This window comes from Phyllostomus discolor, chromosome 2 (genome assembly GCF_004126475.2).
Source record: "Phyllostomus discolor isolate MPI-MPIP mPhyDis1 chromosome 2, mPhyDis1.pri.v3, whole genome shotgun sequence".
NCBI lineage: Eukaryota > Metazoa > Chordata > Mammalia > Chiroptera > Phyllostomidae > Phyllostomus > Phyllostomus discolor.
The window spans coordinates 57,660,288-57,679,686 of record NC_040904.2 but is presented as its reverse complement, the minus strand read 5'-3'; the positions used below and the strand labels follow the sequence as shown (position 1 = coordinate 57,679,686).

Here is a 19,399-nt window from a genome sequence, read left to right as displayed (position 1 = left end):
TGTTATTTTGTATTAGTTTCAGGTGTACAGCATAGAGGTTAGACATTTACATAACTGTCAAAGTGATACCCCTGATAAGTCTAGTATCCACCTGTCACCGTACATAATTGTTACAATGTTATTAACTGTATTCTCTTTGCTGTACTTCACATCCTCATGATTATTTTGTAACTACCAGTTTGTACACCCCAATCCCTTCACCTGATCACTCAGCCCCCCAAATCCTTTCCCACCTGGCAATCCTCACTTTGTTCTCTATGCCTACAAGTCTATTTCTATTTTGTTTGTACATTTATTTTGTTTTTTTTTAGACTTGATGAATAAATGAAATCATATGGTATTTTTCTTTTTCTGATTTATTTCACTAAGCATAATACCCTCTAGGTCCATCATGTTGTTGCAAATGGTAAGATTCTATTTCTTTTAATGACCAAGTAATATTCCATTTGTAGATATGTACCATGTCTTCTTCATCCAATTGTCCACTGATGGATACAAAGGTAACTTCCATATCTTGGCCTTTATAAATAATGCTGCAATGAACATAGGGATACATATCTTATCACATTAGAGTTTTGTATACCTTTGCATAAATACCCAGAAGTGGAATTGCTGGGTCATAAGGTAGTTATATTTTTAACTTTTTGAGTAATCTCCATACTGTTTTCCACAGTGGCTGCACCAATTTATGCTTTTAATGGTTATTTAATTAGTGCATTTTATGTATTATTATTATTCTTCTTGTGGCACATCATATAAGTTGCATTGTTGAATGTCTTTTCTAATCTCCTGCTAATATGCATGTGTATGGTACAAAAGCTAGAAAGTTAAAAGCTAAACTTCTCAGAAACCAGTGCAGTTAGCTTTCCAGATATCATGTTCTACCACTGGATGTGTTCACTCAGGACTACAGTTTGGGCATGAAGTAATTGGGAGTGAGGTGACATTAGCCATCCATTTTGATCAACTGGGTGAGGTGGCTGAGGGATGGGGCTGACTGCCAAGCTCGGTGGAGCTGCACAGGAGGGACTGACTTAAGGGGGAAACTGAGACTCAGAGCTGACTGTGGGCTATGGCTGGGGTTGCCATGGTGGGAGATACTTCCAATCTGACAAGAGAGTCTGTTGGAAAAGTGTGCTAGAGAAGAACAGGCAAGCTGTGGTGCTCCCTGTCTGGCCCCTCCCCCACAAGCAGCACAGCAAAGAGGGTTGCCCTGATGAGGTGAATATCTAAGGCCCTGCCCCCTTACAACCTATCAGGGGCACCAAGACAAAGAAATATGGCCCAAATGAAAAGACACAGCAAAACCTCAGAACTAAGTGACAAGGACATTGCCAACATGACTGATGGAGAATGTGAAGCCCTGGTAATCAAAATGCTCATAGAACTGATTGAGCTTGGTCAAAAAATGAAAGAAAAAATGAAAGATACCCAAAATGAAATAAAGCAAAATATTCAGGGAACCAACAAATATTCACAAATATTCAGTGACAAGAAGGAAACCAGGATTCAAAGCAATGATTTGGAACAAAAGAAAGAAATAAACATCCAACTGGATCAGAACAAAGAAACAAGAATCCAAAAAAATGAAGAGAGGCTGAGGACTCTCTCGGACAACCTGAAACATTCCAATACCTGAATTATAGGGGTGCCAGAAGGAGAAGAGTAACAACAAGAAATTGAAAACTTATTTGAACAATTAATGAAGGAAAACTTCCCCAATCTCGTGAAGGAAATAGACTTCCAGAAAGTCCAGGAAGCCCAGAGAGTCCCAAAGAAGTTGGACCCAAAGAGGAATACACTAAGGCACATCATCATTAAGTTACCCACGATTAAAGATAAAGAGACAATCCTAAGAGCAGCAAGAGAAAATGAGATAGTTACCTACAAAGGAGTTCCCATCAGACTGTCAGCTGATTTCTCAAAAGAGACCTTACAGGCAAGAAGGGGCTAGAAAGAAGTATTCCAAGTCATGAAAGACAAGGACCTACATCCCAGATTGCTCTATCCAGCAAAGCTCTCATTTAGAATGGAAGGGCAGATAAAATGCTTCCCAGATAAGGTCAAGTTAAAGGAGTTCATCATCACCAAGCCCTTACTATATGAAACATTAAAGGGACTTATCTAAGAAAAAAGAAGGTCAAAAATATGAACAATAAAAGGACAATGAACTCATAACCATCAACAAATGAACCTAAAAGAAAAGAAAAATAATGAAAACAAAAACTAAGCAAATAGTCAGAACAGGAACAGAATCAGAGAAATAGACATCACACAGAGGGAGTTCAGTGGGGAGTGGAGAGGTATGGGGAGAAAAGGTACAGGGAAGAAGAAGCATAATTAGTAGGCATAAAGTAGACAGGGAAAGATAAAAATGGTATAGGAAACAGGGAACTCAAAGAACCTATATGTACAACCCATGGACATGAAATAAGGGGGGATGCTGGAGGACTGGGAGGCAGGATGGAGGGGTCATAAAGGGGGAAAAATTAGGGAAACTGTGATAGCATAATCAAAACACACTTATTTTGATTAAAATAACACTTTAATCAAAAAGTGTTATTTTAATCAGTGTTCACACATAAAAACACTTTTAAAAAAGTTGTGAACTTGAGCATGAGCAAACTGTGTACATTGAGGATTTACAAGGCTACATAGTGTATCGTGTGAATATATATTGCTTGTGGATGCATTAGAAAATCTTTACTACTACTCATCCATTTTTACGTGTTTAAATCAATAGCTAAAAAATTCTAATAAAGCCATACTAGTATTTCTCTATGCATATCATGTTGATCACTTATTTAACACTATTTCTATTAGCTTAAGTATTAAGTGTCTTATTTGTCTTGACATGTTATAATTTCTGTAACTGTTTTTCAGCTAACACACCAACAGATATGGAATATATGAAGCCTTAAAAATAGAAACTTGTAAGCAGAAATAAGACTCAAGTATTTATGAGTCACCTGCTATGTACATTGCACTGAGTTAGATTCTGTGGCTATAGAAACATTCACCTAGCCAGCACTACAAAGAATAATAGAGGAAGAGAAAAAGTATTGCTTCTAAATCTGAGACACATTCCAAGTGTATTTGATCATAGTTGAGATTTTCATACAATGAGCTATGTACCTGGGCCTCTGCAAATACCCTCAGGGAAGAGGGGCAAAATGCAGACATTCTGACCCTAAATACATCTACCTGCATCATTACCCCCTTCTTATAAAACCTTTCTTTATTTTGCAGGTGAGTCTGCCTCCTGGAATTTATGCTCAAATGCAATTTGGAGTTCTTACAAACATAATCTCTTTAACTTAAACATTTTGCATTTGCATGAGACACCAGGGAATATGAAATGATGCACTAATTGAAACATGACTTAATAAGGAGTCCATGAAACCAGGAGAGCCCCTGAACTGTAATCCTGGCTTGCATACCACTTGCTGTGTTTCCTGGTTAATTGAATAATACACCATAATATTAGCTCCTCTTTTGTTGAAAGAAATAAACAATGAAGGTACCAGTCACTGAAAATTGAGTAAATTAAATAGTCAGTTGTTTGCCACTTTGTAAGGGTGATCTATATATGTTTGCTGAAAATAGGGTTCACTGACTTACAAGCCTATTTTATGGTGGAAAAGTCTACCAAAATCTATAGATCATGGCTGTGTGTGTGTGTGTGTGTGTGTGTGTGTGTGTGTGACTCTATTTTGATATTTCTTTACTGCAATGATGTGGAAACAGACTTGCAATATCTCCAGGTGTGCCTGCATAAGGTGTTCCAATTTCTTCACATGTTCACCAACACTTAGCTTTTTTTATATTAGACATCCTAACAGGTGTGAGGCGATATCCCATTGTCATTTTCATTTGCATCTTTTCATATACCAGTTGGTTATTGAATGTCTTCTTTGAAGAAATGTCTGTTCAAGTCCTTTGCCCATTTTTAATTGTATTTCTTTTTCTCCAGTTGAGTTATAGGAGTTCTTTATATATTTTGGATATTAACTTTGTATCAGTTATATGGTTTGTAAATATTTTGATAACAGTTTTTAATTGTAATACATGATAATTTTTCCACTTTGATGGTCTTTGTGTTCTTGTTATGAATACTTTTTTATGCCAAGGACATTCAGATGTTATACTTCTTATGTAAAAGTTTTATTGTTTTACCTTTCATATCTGTAATACTCCAAAAAGTGATTTTTGTCTGCAGTGTAAAGGGTGTCAACATTCATTTTTTCCCTATGCATGTCCAATGAGTCAGAATTATTCATTAAAAAGACTATTTCTTTGTCATCAATCAGCATTCATTTATGTGTTGATCTGTTTTTGATACTCTATTGTCCTATGGGTATATTGTCTATCCCTGTACCAGTACCACACTGTCTTGACTACTGTAGCTTTACAAGTCTTGAGATGTGGTAATAAGTGCCCTTCAGCTCCGTACTTTAACATTTTCCTCGCTATTCTTAGCCCTTTGCACTTCTTTTTCTAAGTTCTTTTTTAGTTGTTTTTATTGTTGCTCAAGTACAGGTGGCTCCATTTTCACCTCACCATGCCCCCTGCCCCACCCACTCCTGCCTCCCACCCTCAAGCCCATCCCCTTTAGCGCTGTCCATGTGTCCTCTAGACATGTTCCTTAATGACCTTTCCCCTATTTTCCCCCATTATCCCTCTCTCCCCTTCCCTCTGGTTACTGTCAGTTTGTTCTTTATTTCAATGTCTCTGGTTATACTATGCATTTCTACATAAATTTCAGATTTCAATTTGTCAATTTCCACAAGAAAAATTCCGCTAGGATTTTACTAGGATTAAATTAAACCTATAGTTCAGTTCAGGGAGAACTCTTTTCTTTTTTTTTTCTTTTTCTTTTCTCTTTTCATCCTCACCCACTGACTTCAGAGAGAGGATAAGGGAGGAAGAAAGATAGGGAGACAGACACTAGTGTGAGGGAAACACCAATCGGCTGCCCCCCTTCCATGTTCCTCAACAGGAGACCAACCTGCAACCCAGGCATGTGTTTTTTAATAGTAATATATATATTATATTGTGTGCTCACTATGCAAAGTCAAGTCTCATTCTATCACCATTTAACCACCCTTTACACTGTTCAACCTCCCCCCACCTCCTTTCCCTCAGAAAATCAACATACTTTCCTCTGTGTCTGTCATGGGTGTTTTTTCTTAATCCCTTCACCTTCTCACTCAGCCCCTGAACAACCAGCCCCTCTGAAATCTGTCAGTCTTTCCTATGCATCTATGATTCTGTTTTTATTTGATTTGATAGTTTATTTTGTTCAATAGATTCTACATATAAGTAAAATCATATGGTATTTGTCTTTCTCTAACTGAATTATTTTCCACAGCATAATTCTCTCCAGGTCCATTTGTGCTATCAAAAAAGGTAAGATTTTCTTTCTTATTACAGGTGAGTAGTATTGCACTGTGTAAATATAACACAGCTTTTTATCCACTCATCTACTGATGGACACTTGGGCTGTTTCCAAATCTTGGCTATTATAAGTAGCATTGCAATGAACATAGTGCTGTATACATTCCTCCAAATTAGTGTTTTGAGATTTTTTGAATATATGCCAAGAAGTGAAATTTCTGGGTAATAAAATAATTCCATTTTTAATTTTTTGTGGTAACTCCATACTCTTTTCCACAATGGCTGCACCAGTCTGCATTCTCACCAAAGGTGCACTAAGGTCCCCCTTTCTCCACCTCATCCCCAACACTTGTTGTTTGTTGATTTATTGATGATAGTCATTCAGACAGGTGATAATTCATTGTAGTTTTAATTTATATATGTCTGATGAGCATCTTTTCATAAATCTATTGACCATCTGTATGTCCTCTTTGTAGAAGTGTCTATTCAGGTCTCTGCTCATTTTTTCATTGGGTTGTTTGGATTTTTTGGTGTTGAGTTGTATAAGTTCTTTATGAATTTTGTATATTAAACTGTTATCAGATGTATCACAGGGGAGTAAGTTTTCCCACTCAGTGCCTTGTCTTTTCATTTTGTTGATGGTTTCCTTTGCTGTGCAAAGAGTTTTTAGTGTGATGGAGCCCAATTTGTTTATTTTATCTTTGGTTTCTCTCGCCTAAAGTGATATGTCTGAAAAAACCAATTGCTATAAGAAATGTCTTGAGATTTGACTATGTTTTCTTCTAGGATTTTTATGATCTTGAGTTTAACATTTAAATCTTTATCCTTTTTGAGTTTATTTTCATGTATAATATAAGAAGGTGGTATACTTTAATTTTTTTCATGTATTTGTCCATTTTCCCAACACCATTTATTGAACAGAATGTCTTAATACCATTGTACGTTTTTGCCTCCATTGTCAAATATTAATTGACTATGAAAGTGTGGGTTTATTTCTGTGCTCTCTGATCTATTTCTGTTCAACTGATCTATGTATCTGTTTTGTATGCCAGTACCATGCCATTTTCATTACTATGACCTTGCAGTATAGTTTGATAACATGTGACATGATTCTTCCAACTTTGTTCTTCTTTCTCAAAATAGCTGTGAATATTCAGGGACTTTGTGGTTCTGTGAAATATGCCATTGGCAACTTAATAGTAATTGTGTTGAATCTATAGAAGATACATGCTTCCATATTTTGTATATGCTGTTTCTTTCTTCAGTGTCTTATAATTGTCTGAGTACAGATATTTATATCCTAGGTTAAATTTATTCCTAGGTATTTTATTCTTTTGAAGCAATTTTTAATGGGATTGTTTTCTTTGCTTTCCTTTCTGGTACTTCATTATTGTTGTTTAAAAATACAACTAATTTCTGGATATTTATTTTTTATCCTGCTACTTTACTGAATTAATTTATCAGTTCTAGTAAGGGGTGTTTGGGCAGAATCTTTAGGGTTCTCTATATACAGTCTCATGTCATTTGCAAATATGACAATTTTACTTACTCGTTTCCCATTTGGATTTTTTATTTTTACTTCTTGTCTAATTACTGTAGCGAATACTTTCAGCAGTATGTGGAATAAGAGTAGTGAAAATGCACATCTCTGACTTGTCCCACTCTTAAGAGAAATTACTATAGTTTTTGTCCATTGAGTAGGATGTTGACTGTGGGTTTATTATATATGGCCCTAACTACATTGAGGCATGTTTCCTCTAGTTCAACTTTGCTATAATTTTTATCATGCACAGATGTAGGATTCTATCAAATGCATTTTCTACATCTATTGTTATGATCATATATTTTTATATTTCATTTTGTTTATACAGTGTATCACATTTGTTGATATGCAGATATTGTATCAACTTTTCATCCCCAGAATAAATTCCACTTAACCATTCAATATGATCATTTTCATGTATTGCAGATCTGGTTTGCTAATACTTTGTTGAGAAAATGAGTATCTACACTCATCAGACATATTGGCCAATGATTTCTTCTTCTTTGTGGTGTCTTTACCCAGTTTTTGAATTAGAATAACGCTGGCCTCATAAAATGAGTTTGAAAGCCCTCCCCCTTCTTGAATATTTTGAAATAGTTTAAGCATACATGTTAATTTTTCTTTGAATGCTTGGTAAAATTCACCTGTAAATCCATCTACAGGAATTTTGTTTCTTGGGAATTTTTTAATCTTGATTACTGTTTCTTTTTTATTTAATAATATTTTATTTTTCAAAATGTACAGCTGGTGGGACCTGTGGTTCATGCATCTTCACCAACAGCTGGGGCATCCCCACCTTTGGTGTTTCTGGTATAAATTACTTGAGCTCTGTGGTTTGAAACTAGTTTAATAAGTCCTTTACTGAGGAGTTCCTGAAGGGCTGCCCTGGCCAAGGAACTGTGGATCTTCAGTTGCTCAGAGACAATAGCTGGGGTTATAAACTTGTAGTTGGAAACTTCCATACAGACTTTATCATATGGTGCTTTGTCAAACAAGATTAGGTTATTGAGCTTGTCCCAAACTTTCCCTTTGTTCCACTTCTTCTTTTTGGCCTTGCTCCCAGATTTGTTCACTGTATTTTTGTCTTTCTTGGCAGACTTTCCAGCATTTTTCTTCCACGTTGTTGTGCTGGGAACTTCCCTGCCCCCAGCCCCAGGGCCAAGGCTGAGTGAGCAACCTTGGGACTATAAGACACTGAGACAAAGCTTATCTCCCTGGCAGGGATGCTGCCTCTGCCCCTTTTACTTTACCCTGCCTGGCCCCCAGTGCTTGATCAATTAGTGAATGACAGGTAAGATTCCCCAAGGGAGGGACCACCTAAGACAAGCATGATCACAGAGAGCCCCTAGGGAAGGACTTGGGGGGCTATAGCAAAAGGGGGTGATGGACACTTGCCCCTCAACTTTGACATAGCCTGTGTCCACATTCTGTTTGTGAGAAGTCTCCTAATCTCTTGGCTGCCTTACTTCCCCTGCCTAACTTAAGCCTGAAACAATGACAGGGTGGTGCAGCCCTGTGCTGGAAAGGGCGGGTTCCCCAGGGTGATCAAGCCTAAGAAAGAATACACAAAATCATGTGAAACCTGCTTTGCTAACAATGCTCTCAATTAAATGATAAGGGTCCAAGCAGGAAACGAGTTTGTTCCCCAAAGTTTTGTAGCCCTTTAGCTAACAGACCCTGACGCGGAATAAGTCCTCATAGTTCTCTGTATGTTATCTATTGTTTGATCCTTACTGCCTGACAATGATTAATGAGCTTTACCTGTATTCCTGTGCAAATTGAAAGTCAATAAAAGCCTGTCAAGGCAAGGGCTGGGGCTCTTTCTTTTTGAGAGAGTGGTTAAGCCACTCCAAGGCATATTCCCCTTGAGAGAGTAGCCATGCCATCCCTTTTTCTCCACAGGACTCAGTAGTTCATGTGAGTTTATCTCATCTCATCCATAATACCACAGACACTGAGGGCCGGTGTCCCCATCATTGTTGTCCTTGGGCAGCATGGTAAAACTCAAGGAGCATCGAATCTTGCTGCTACCTGAGAAGATGTCAGACAAAAAGCTTGATTACTGTTTCAATTTCATTTGCTGTCATCTGTCTATTTAAAATTTCTGATTCTTTCTGATTCTGTTTTGTAAGATTTTATGTTTCTAAAAATTTACCCATTTCTTCCAGATTGTTCAATTTGTTGGCATACAGCTGTTTGAATATTTTCTTTCAATTCTTTTATTTATTTGATGTCAGTTGTTACTTCTTCTCTTTCATTTTCTGATCTTATGTTTTTGTATCCTCTGTCTTTTTTTCTTGATGAATCTGTTTAAATGTTTCTTAATCTTGTTTATATTTTCAAAGACTCAGCTCTTGGTTTCACTGGTCTTTTGTATTATTTATTTTTTAGTCTCCATTTCATTTATTTCCACTCTGATCTCTATTATTTCTTTTCTTCTAGTAACTTTGGGTTTTGTTTGTTGTTCTTTTTCAAATTCCTTCAAGTACATAGTTAGGTTGCTTATTTGAATTTTTCTTGTTTCTTAAAATAGGCCTGTAATGCTATGAATTTTCCTTTTGGGACTGCTTTTGCTGTACCCCATCTCTTTGGGGTTGATTTATTCTTATTTTAATTTGTTTCCATCTATCTTGATTTCTTCCTTGATCTCAGTGTTAACCCAGTCTTTGTTTATTGTGTGTTTTTTAGTTCTCTTCTTGTGGTTGATTTCTAGCTTCATGCCATTGTGCTCAGAGAAGACGCCTGATGTGATTTCAAGCTTCTTAAATTTATTGAGACTTGTTCTGTGTCCTATCAACTGGTCTACCCTAGAAAATGTTCCATAAACACTTAAAAACACTTTTTTGTTCTACTCCCTTGTGATAAAATGCTCTGAAGATATCAATTAAATCCATTTTATCTAGTGTGTCATCTAAAGCTACTCCTTCCTTGTTAATTTTCTGTGTGAAAAATCAATCCATCGATGTCGACATGGTATTAAAATTCCCTACTATTACTATATTACTGTCAATCTTTCCCATCATGTCCATCAGAATATGCTTTACACATTTAGTTGTTCTTATGTTGTGTACTAATGTTTATAAGGGTTATATTTTCTTTTTGGGTCACTCCTTTCATCTTATACAGCGTCATTCTTTGTTTCTTACTGCAGCCTTTGGCTATAAAGTAAGTTTATTCTGTCACATATAAATATTACTACACCAGCTTTTTTCTTTTTATTTATGTGAAATATCTTTTTCCATCCCTTTACTTTTAGTCTATATGTATCTTTCATTCTGAAGTGGATCTCTTTTAGACAACATACATACCAGTTTTGTTTTCTTATCCATTGAGCTACCCAGTGTCTTTTGATTGCAGTGTTTAAGGCATTTAGATTTAAGGTGATTTTGCATGGGTATGTATTTATTTCCATTTTATTCTTTTAAGTATGTTCCTCTGTTGTTTCTCCCCTTCTTTCTCCTTCTTAAAAAAGAACCTTCAACATTTCTTATAATACTTCTCTGGTGATAACAAATTCCTTTAGCTTTTTCTTGTCTAGAAAGCTTTTTATTTCTCCTTCAATTTTAAATAGCCTTGTTGGATAAAGTAGTCTTGGTTATAGGTCTTTACTTTTCATTACTTTGATATTTCACATCAATCCCTCTGGTCTGAAATATTTCTGTTGAGAAATCAGCTGACAGTCTTATCTTCCTTATACATAATGATCTGTCTCTTGCTTTCTCTTTCTCTCTTTGTCTTTAACCTTTACTGTTTTAATTTGATGTATCTTGGTGTGGGCTTGTTTGGGACTTCATGTGCTTTTTGGACTTGTGTGTCTGTTTTCTTCACCAAGTTAGTAAAGTTTTAATTCATTGTTTCTTCACATAGGTTCTTGATCTCTTGCTCAATCTCTTCTTTTTCACACCTACCCCTATGATTCAGATATTTTTACACTTTATATTGACCCAAAAACCCCTTAAACTATCCTCATTTTTTATTCTTTTTTCATTTTGCTTCTATGGTTGGGATTTATCTGCTTCCTTGACTTCCAAATTGCTAATTTGATCCTCTGCTTCATCCAATCTACTGTTTATTTCTTCTACTGCATTCTTCGTTTCAGATGTTATAGTCTTCATTTCTGTCTGGTTCTTTTTTATGGTTTCTATGTGATTTTTATGCTTTCTATCTTTTTGTTGAAGTTCTAAGTTCTTGAGCATCCTTACAACCATTTCTTAAAACTCTGTATCTCAAAAAATGCTTGTCTCCATTTCATTTACATCTTTTTCTGTATATTTCTCTTGTTCTTTTACTAGAGAATGTTTCTTTGTATCTCCATTTTTGCAGCTTCTCTGAGTTTGTGCCAGTTTATTAGGTAGGTCTTCTATTACTTCCAGACTTGAAAGGGTTACCCTATGCAGTAGGTGTCTTACGGGATCCAGGGGTGCAATCTCCTTGATCACCTGAGCTTGATGTTCTAGGAATGTCCCTTATGTGGGTTATGTAAGCCCTCCTACTGTAACTGAGTCTTGATTTCTATAGGCCTGTTCATGCATTGTGTCAACGCTCAATTTTTATGACTGTGAGCATCCATCCATACCTCATTTTACCTGCTGCTGTGCAGGTGCTGTCCATATGATGTGAAATTTGCCTCAGCAGGGTCTGGTGTCTGCTGAGATCTCTCTTTGTATGTGCTACTTGTGAGACTAATTTGAACCTGCTCTGGTGTTTTCTGAAGCTGGCCACAGGGTGTGTTGGATCTGGGGCATCGTGGGAGCCACTCTGGTGCAAATCAATGTCAAGATACTGCCTGTGACTGGCCCTTGGCAACTTGTCTGAAGCTACAAAGTGACCTGGAGTTTATGACTGCCTCTGCTGGACCTGTGTGTGTGTGGGCAGGACTAAACTGCACACAGAGGCCAGTTTTTACCAATACCAAGTCCTGGGGCAGGTCAACAAAAGTCCAAAGGCACCTGGAGATCTGCCTTTGCCTTCTTCACCTGTTGGCTGTCTGTTAGGCTCGGTCACTGAAAGAACCTCTGGTGATATTCAAGTTGTATGAGGTAGGTTCTCAGTTAACCATCAGGCAAGATCCAGCAGTGTTCACCAGGTTGACAGAGGCTCAAATTTGATGTTAGTGCTGGGTCTGAGGCCACTCAACAAATATCCCAGAATATATCAAGTCTAGCTGACATCAGCTACTTGCTTACACACTTTTGTGGTTGGGAGTAGTCTCAGGGAGTTATCCAGAGCAAGACCAACATAGTTTATCTGGCCCAAACAGGTCAAGATTTGGCCATGTGAAAAAAAGGGCTCTGTACTGGTAGGGCACGTAAGGGAAAAATGTCCCCTATTATAGAGCCATACAACTCAGTCTGTCTCAGATTTAGCCAGAGACCAATCTCAGCAGACAAGAGCTAGGAGGAGTTGGGAGGATGGGGTTAGTGGATCTCTTTTGAGAGGTAGGTGCAGGTCAGACTTCAGAGAAGGTATGGGAAGTGACCCTTGCTTCAAAGCCACACAACTCAGTCATTGAGAGCCCCTGAGTCTGCCCAGACCTCTATACTCTGACCCAGACAGCTGACTCCTCAGAAGAGTACATGCTCCACAGGGTGGGGTTACAGGGATTCCAGTGTGTGGGGCTATTGCATTCCCCCAGACTGATGTCATATGGAGGGGAGTGCTCCACCCAAGAAAGTTGGCATCTTCATTATGGGAGAGTGACTCAGCACAGGTATCCTGGTGGCTGTCCATCCTGCTCTCTCCACAGAGCCACAAACCCCAGTCCATCCTCACTCAATTCTAGTCTTTTCTGCCCTCCTTCTGTGGGAGTCCAAGGTGAGTGGCTGCAAACAAGATTTTGTGTGTTAGCCCTTTAAGATGGTGCCTGCGTACTGGCTGGTATGGTTCAGTGGATTGAGCACTGGACTGTGAACCAAAGGGTAACTGGTTCGATTTCCAGTCAGAGCACATGCCTGGGTTGAAGGCTGGGTCCCCGGTGGGGGATACATGAGAAGCATGTTGTTCTTTCTGTCCCTCCCTTCACACCTGTCTAAAAATAAATAAAATCTTTAATAAAAAAAAAAAGATGGTGCCTGTGTCTCTAGTAAACTTTCCTCTTTCCCTGGCAGACATAACCCTTGCTGATTTTCACAGCCAAATGTCACATGGACACCTTCTCCCACCTCTGGTGATGGGGATCCCTACTTGGTGTTGAGACCCCACACTTCTCAGGAGAAAACTTTGCATCTGAGATATCCCTCTGGAATATAAGCTGCTGCCCTGAAAGCTCGCCAGCCCTTTTTGTACCACTCCCCTTCCTAACAGTCTCAATATGGCTTCTTCTGTAAACCTTCAGTTATAAGACTTCTCTTCAGCTAGTCTTCAGTTGATTATTCAGGTCAATTCCTCTATACTTTAAGTGTAATTCAAGTGTGGTCCTGGAAAGAGGTGAATGTAACATCCACCTACTTCATTACCATCTTGGATCTTATAGATCATATGTTAATTGTTGGTTATTGGTTTATCAACATAGTTGTTGGTATATTTACTTTGTTGAGTAATACATTAATTGGTAATTCAACATTAATAGTAAAAATCTTCAAGTGTATTACTAAATGTAAAATATCAAAGTATGATGCAAGTGTATATTATTCTATGATTTTGCTTAAAAAGATGTGAGAGAAAAAAATGATTACCAGCTGCAAGATAATAAGTTATTTTGAGTGCTTAAGACCATGTTTATTTCATCCTAAGTATAGCCTCTGTCTGAATGCCTGATTCAAATTAGATGGTAAGTAGGTGCTTATGGGTGCTATGACTATCATCTCTAGGATGTCATTTAGGAATTCTACAAATAAAGTAAAAATAATTATACCCAAAATTAATAAATATTTTACAAACTCTTTTTAGGGAGTTCTGAAATATCAAGCCAATAAAATGCTGAATTAGTGAGAAAACAACTAAGTAAGTCCATAACCAATTTCTAAAATACTGTATAACTATTAAAAATTAGTATTAAAAACTACATAGTAATAAATAAAATATTAATGGTAGGATGTTTGAAAAAGTGAAGTATCTACTAAAACTGAAAATGTGTATGCCTGTTGACTCAGCAAATCTACTCCAAGATATATAGCCAATAAAAATGTGTAAATACTTACTGGTTAAAAAACAATGACAAGAATTTTTATAGCAACATTATTTGTAATCACCAACACCTATTCATTTATTCATTCTAGTACTGATAGGCAAGAGAAATGTACTATGGCACCAGCACATTTTTATTGTAATGATTATCATAGGAAATATTATATGGCCAAAAACCACAGCAAGAAATAAAGAATTAGAAAGAATTTCAATTGGGATTTATATGGAATAATAATAGCATCCATTTTAAAAGTCTTTAAGGTGTCATGATACTTAAAAATTGCTATACAAGTAGACATCACAATTCATTGAGTACCATTTGACCAGCTGTAATGGGTTGTACCTCAGTTGTCTGCAGTGGAAGAAGGAACATGCCAGCACATAGCAGATGTCTCTTTTCCCAATAATTTGTGCACAGTCTCTGCTACACTCTGGGAAACAATACTTCAATGACAGAGCAGCCTTTAGCTTCAGACTTTAGTTGACCCACCAGGGGCCAGGAGCTATCAGCAATAGCAGAGAAAAGTGAGCTGGAAAGCCCTGGCTAGATACAGTGCAGGCAGGAGAGGGGAAAGATGACTGCAGAACAGCAGGACCCAGAGACAGCAGTAGGAGCCACAGGAAGAGATGCTGTGAGCTGTTCACTTGGTATAATGACTGCCCCAAGGTGAATGCATAAAAGTAACAAATCATGACATCTCATTATATACTGACTTTAGTGTCAGCCCTCAATCAGCATGACTGACTGACACAAGCTAACAAAAAAACCACCATTGCCTTGGTCTCTGACACCTTAAAGTGGTAACTGCTTATGGAAAGGACAGCTGCAGCCTTTGACAGTCTAAATTACTTCAAATAATAGAGTGTCACTTAACAACCAGTTTAAATAGTTTGAAGATTCTGGCAGTAACTGCTCCAAAATAAAAATGCTCCCTTGTGTTTTTTATCTTACCTTGATACCCCCACTAGTAGAGAGCAGACCAGCTAAAAGGCTAACTCTACAAACACTATCAGAGAACATTTGGAAGCTCCCAAATGTGCAGGCAGATACCCAGGCAGTTTGTTTCTCCCATCAGAAGGCAAGGGCTTCTTTTTGGCTTCTCCTTGGAAGATAATTTGTAGAAAGCAACTAATATGCCTGTTGTTTCCAAAACAGCATCTGCTCTTCCTATATCAATATTATAATTCCTCAAATATTTCACAGGAAGCTCTCCACGACCTCTCAATATACATCCAATAAAGGCCAAGTCAGGAAACTGGATTGGTCCTACAATACAGGTTGCTATAATTTGTATTTGGGGAATGAAATAAGAAGAAATTGTATATTTAAATTATACTAATGTTAAGAGGATTTGCTTGTACAAGCATTAAACATATTACAAGATTTAAATCACCATTGCCCATAAAATAATCCCTTTGGGAAATTATCTCCAGGCTGAAAATTTAGTTGAGAAATCATTTAACAAGAGATACGTCTATAGAATACTATATTCCTTCAGAACAGGTTTTCAGAATTATATACTAACAGCCTGAAACTTAAGTGGGTTTTTTTTCAGTGTCTTTTCATTCTCCCATTCCACAAATGTAGCTCAGGACCTATAACTTACAAGAAAATGTGCTAGAGTGGATAAAAAGTAAATAAACTGGAAGCAATCAAATTCTCCATGAGTTTATAATCTAATAAGGAAATTGAAACACATGATAATGACAATTCAAGGGAATATGGAATGACTTCTATGAGCCTGACACTGTACCAGGTGCCAAATATACACCAGTATTCTGAATCCTAGGATGGAAAAGGCAGATATACAAGTTAACAAGTTAAAAAAAAAACAACTTGCAAGGAATGAAATGATGGTACATAAAACAAGCACTATAAAAGCATAGAGGAGAAATTTTGAGCTAGATAGGGAAATCAGAGGGGATTACTTCTGGCTTTTGGCAATTAAATTGGGTTTCGAAGGATGGATAGGATTTCACAGAAGAGAGAATGGTATGACAACAGAGAGAGTATTCTAAGCAAAATAAACAGAATGTGAGAAATCAAGGGGATGATAAACACTGGGATCCAATATTTACCTGTTGTCCTGATATAATTACTTAGTAACAACCCCTTTCACTCTTAAAAGTGTTATATTTTTTATTCTTAACTTTTTATTTATTTATTTTTTAGAGAGTGGAGAAGGGAAGGAGAAAGAGAGGGAGAGAAACATCAAAGTGTGGTTGCCTCTCATGCACCCTCTACTGGGAACCTGGCTCACAACCCAGGCATGTGCCTTGACTGGGACTCGAACCGTGACTGTTGATTTGCAGTCCGGCATTCAATCCACTGAGCCACACCAGCCAGGACAAAATGTTTTTAGATAATGCAGTTTATGGTCAACCTAATGAAAGGACATACCATAGTTCAGAATTAATGGAACCTTAAGCATGTTAGAGAATATGAGTGAGAATAAAGAAAACATCTTAAGCCCTGGCTGGTTGGTGGGACATCATCCCAGAAACCAAAAGGTTGCCGGTTCGATTCTTGGTTACAGCATGCCTGGGCTGCAGGTTCAGTCCCCAGTCAGGGTACATACATAAGGCTGCCAGTTAATATTTCTCTTTTACATCAATGTTTCTCACTCTCTCCTTCATTCTCCCTTCCCTTCTCTTTAAAATCAAAAATAAAAATAAATACATTTTTGAAAAGGAAGCATTTTAAAGAATCAAGATATTTTTTCTTCTTGTAGGCAATGGGAATATATCAGAAATGTTTAACTAGAGATGTATCAAAATATATACATTTTAAAGATATACATAGTAAACGATTTAGAAACTAAATTATAATGTAGGTCATGAATAGAGAGTATGATATTATAGGACTAAACTAAGATATTAATGGAGAAGAAAATCTAGGTTCTGGTAAAAATCAATAGGATCTTAAAGACTGATCAACCAAGAAAAGTCATTCACGACAGTCCCTTTTCTTATTCTCCACTGGAGCTGTTTCTAAATCTTCATCATGTCCTTCAAGTCTCCAATCATGTGTGCCAGACCCAGGTCTAAGCCCAGGAAAAAGTCCACTAAGCCTTCTGGTCCTAACTCCAAGATTTTTTTCAGCTCTCTCTTGTATCTTCAACCTCTCCCCCCATCCACATGAACTTATAAATATACCCTTTTCTCCATCTATTAAAAAAAGTATTCCCTCTAAGTCTTTATCATTTCTCTCATGCCTGTCATGTCTCTGTGTCTTATAGGAGTGGTTTAACTCATCATCACCAGCCTTCTACTACCTCTGATCTTAAGCAAATAAAAACAACAACCCCAATGATGACTGACATAATTGAGTACTTACTAAGTTCTAGGCGCAATGCTTTATATGCTCTGTCTCATCAATCTTCTCACCAAAAAATCCTGTAGATTAAATGCTATTACTATTCCTTTTTTACTGATATAAAGCAGATTTAGTGAATATGAATAACTGAGCCTCAGAAAATGAGGCTCAGAGAGGTAATCAGGAAAGAGTGACTTTCTAGGGACCATCAACCAGAGACACCAGCAATCAGCTACATACTGATGACTCCTAATACAATTCCAGAACTGGCTCTTCCCTCCTGAGTTCCAAACCCATTTTTAAAATTCCTACACAACATTTCCACTTGAATAATCTGCTACAACCCAAACTTCATGTGTACAAAATTTAACCTATAATTAATAGGCTCTCCCTCAAAAAAAAAAAAACCTGATAGTATATACTAGGTAACTGAGAATAAATCTTTATTCTTCTCCACCTTCCTTCCATTCTCAACCTCCACTATTAACTGTTCACCATGTGCCACAAGATGTGCCTCCAAAATCTCTCCCTTTTTCACACTTTCCTTTCCCTACACTGCCAAAATACAGCCCCATGTCATCTCTCAACTATAACATTACAATAGCCACACACTGCCGTCTCTCAACTATTCCATTCCTCCTCAACACACCAGTCGCAGCCATTTTTCTTACACAAATGGCTATGTCTGTGGATTTCCCACACAGCTCTGATCACCACCTTGCTTTAAACCTCTATGAATGCAAAGCTAAACTCAAATGTCATCACTTTTTAAACAAATATTCTGACTGTGCTCAAAGGAGAATTAGTCCCCACTACCTTCAGAACCAGATTTCCAATCTTGGTTCATATGCTAGGATAGTATTTATCATGTATGTTGTGTTTCCCCCCCACCCTCATCAGTATGCAGGTGGTGGCTTATTCACCCTTGTATACCCCACATCAAGCATAGTGTTTAGCATTCATGTTAAATAAATGTTCACCTAACTCATCGACTTAGAAAAAACAAGATAACCAAACAGTATCACGTCCATGTGCTGAAACAACCTCTAATCAGATTTCTTTCCAAATATAAGGACATTCTGAAGACATTTTACTATAAATATGTCATTAGAAAGAAAATGTAGTGAGAAACAGTGAGTATATATATATATATATATACACACACACGTAATTTTTTACTGAAGCAGAAGATACCATATCTCACAGGAACTTTAATATAAAGCAATTTTTCAGATCAGGCTTGTATTAGACAAAGGTGTAGAGGTCAGATAACTAGCAGATTAACTTTTTTACACTCCCATTTTGAAGAATTATCTGAGCATCTCTAAGGTTTCTTCTTCCCATCTCCCTTTGCTTCATCCTTCACATCCCTATCATTGAGAATGTTAGTAGTCTTTAAAGAAATCAATATTCTGCCAACAGGCTCCCACACGGAGTGCAGCACTGGTCTGGTAGGTGAGTCATTACAGCGCTGGTTATAGAAACAGCTGCAAACCTTTCACAAGGACATCAGCTGGTATGCAAAAGGGCAGAATGTGGCCTTAAGATGAAACTGAATGCAAAGTCAAAATTAATTTAATTTATATTTTATTTATGAGTCAATGAATTAATAATAAAGGATATTTGCATGGGCAAGGTTTTAAGCAGTAGAATATGCTTTGATTGAATTAGTATTTCCCTTCACAAGATATTTAAAATATTAGCAGAATAGAGAATATTGGAGTGAAGTTTAAAAATCCATTTGTGAAAATTGTTCATACCTTAGGAGATAATACTAATTCAAATTAGTGAGTGAATAAGCAAGTAATGCCTTATACAGGCTAAAGTTCATCTATGACAAATTCACGTTTGATGACATTTCATTACAGTAAAACTATATGAAAAATATGGGGCTAATTGGTCCAATAGTTTGTGACCTAAATCAATATTCTTCACCTGAATTCACCTGAAAATAAGCATTATTTTTCTAACTGATATCCAAGAAGTCTTTTCATGTAACAGTCTACTTAGATTCAAGA

General features: G+C 37.1%; 1 protein-coding gene across 1 annotated transcript; it reads right to left on the bottom strand.

The window, feature by feature from the left end:
• Nucleotides 1-7,652: 7,652 nt before the first annotated feature.
• LOC114515481 (40S ribosomal protein S25-like) lies at nt 7,653-11,551 on the bottom strand. Its single transcript, XM_036015856.1, has 3 exons — nt 11,527-11,551; nt 8,887-8,971; nt 7,653-8,104 (listed from the first exon to the last, which is right to left on the bottom strand). The coding sequence occupies exons 1-3, from the start codon at nt 11,549-11,551 to the stop codon at nt 7,702-7,704; spliced, it is 513 nt and encodes a 170-aa protein (XP_035871749.1). The 3' UTR covers nt 7,653-7,701.
• Nucleotides 11,552-19,399: the final 7,848 nt, after the last annotated feature.

Excerpts from the sequence above, each read along its gene's own strand:
- LOC114515481 (XM_036015856.1), bottom strand. The coding sequence starts at position 11,551 with ATGGACAGCACCTGCACAGCAGCAG. Across the intron at positions 8,972-11,526 it reads CAGCACCTGCACAGCAGCAG|GTAGCAGCAAGATTCGATGC; the intron begins GTAAAATGAGGT and ends ACATCTTCTCAG. Across the intron at positions 8,105-8,886 it reads ACCGGCCCTCAGTGTCTGTG|CCTTGGCCCTGGGGCTGGGG; the intron begins GTATTATGGATG and ends TTGCTCACTCAG.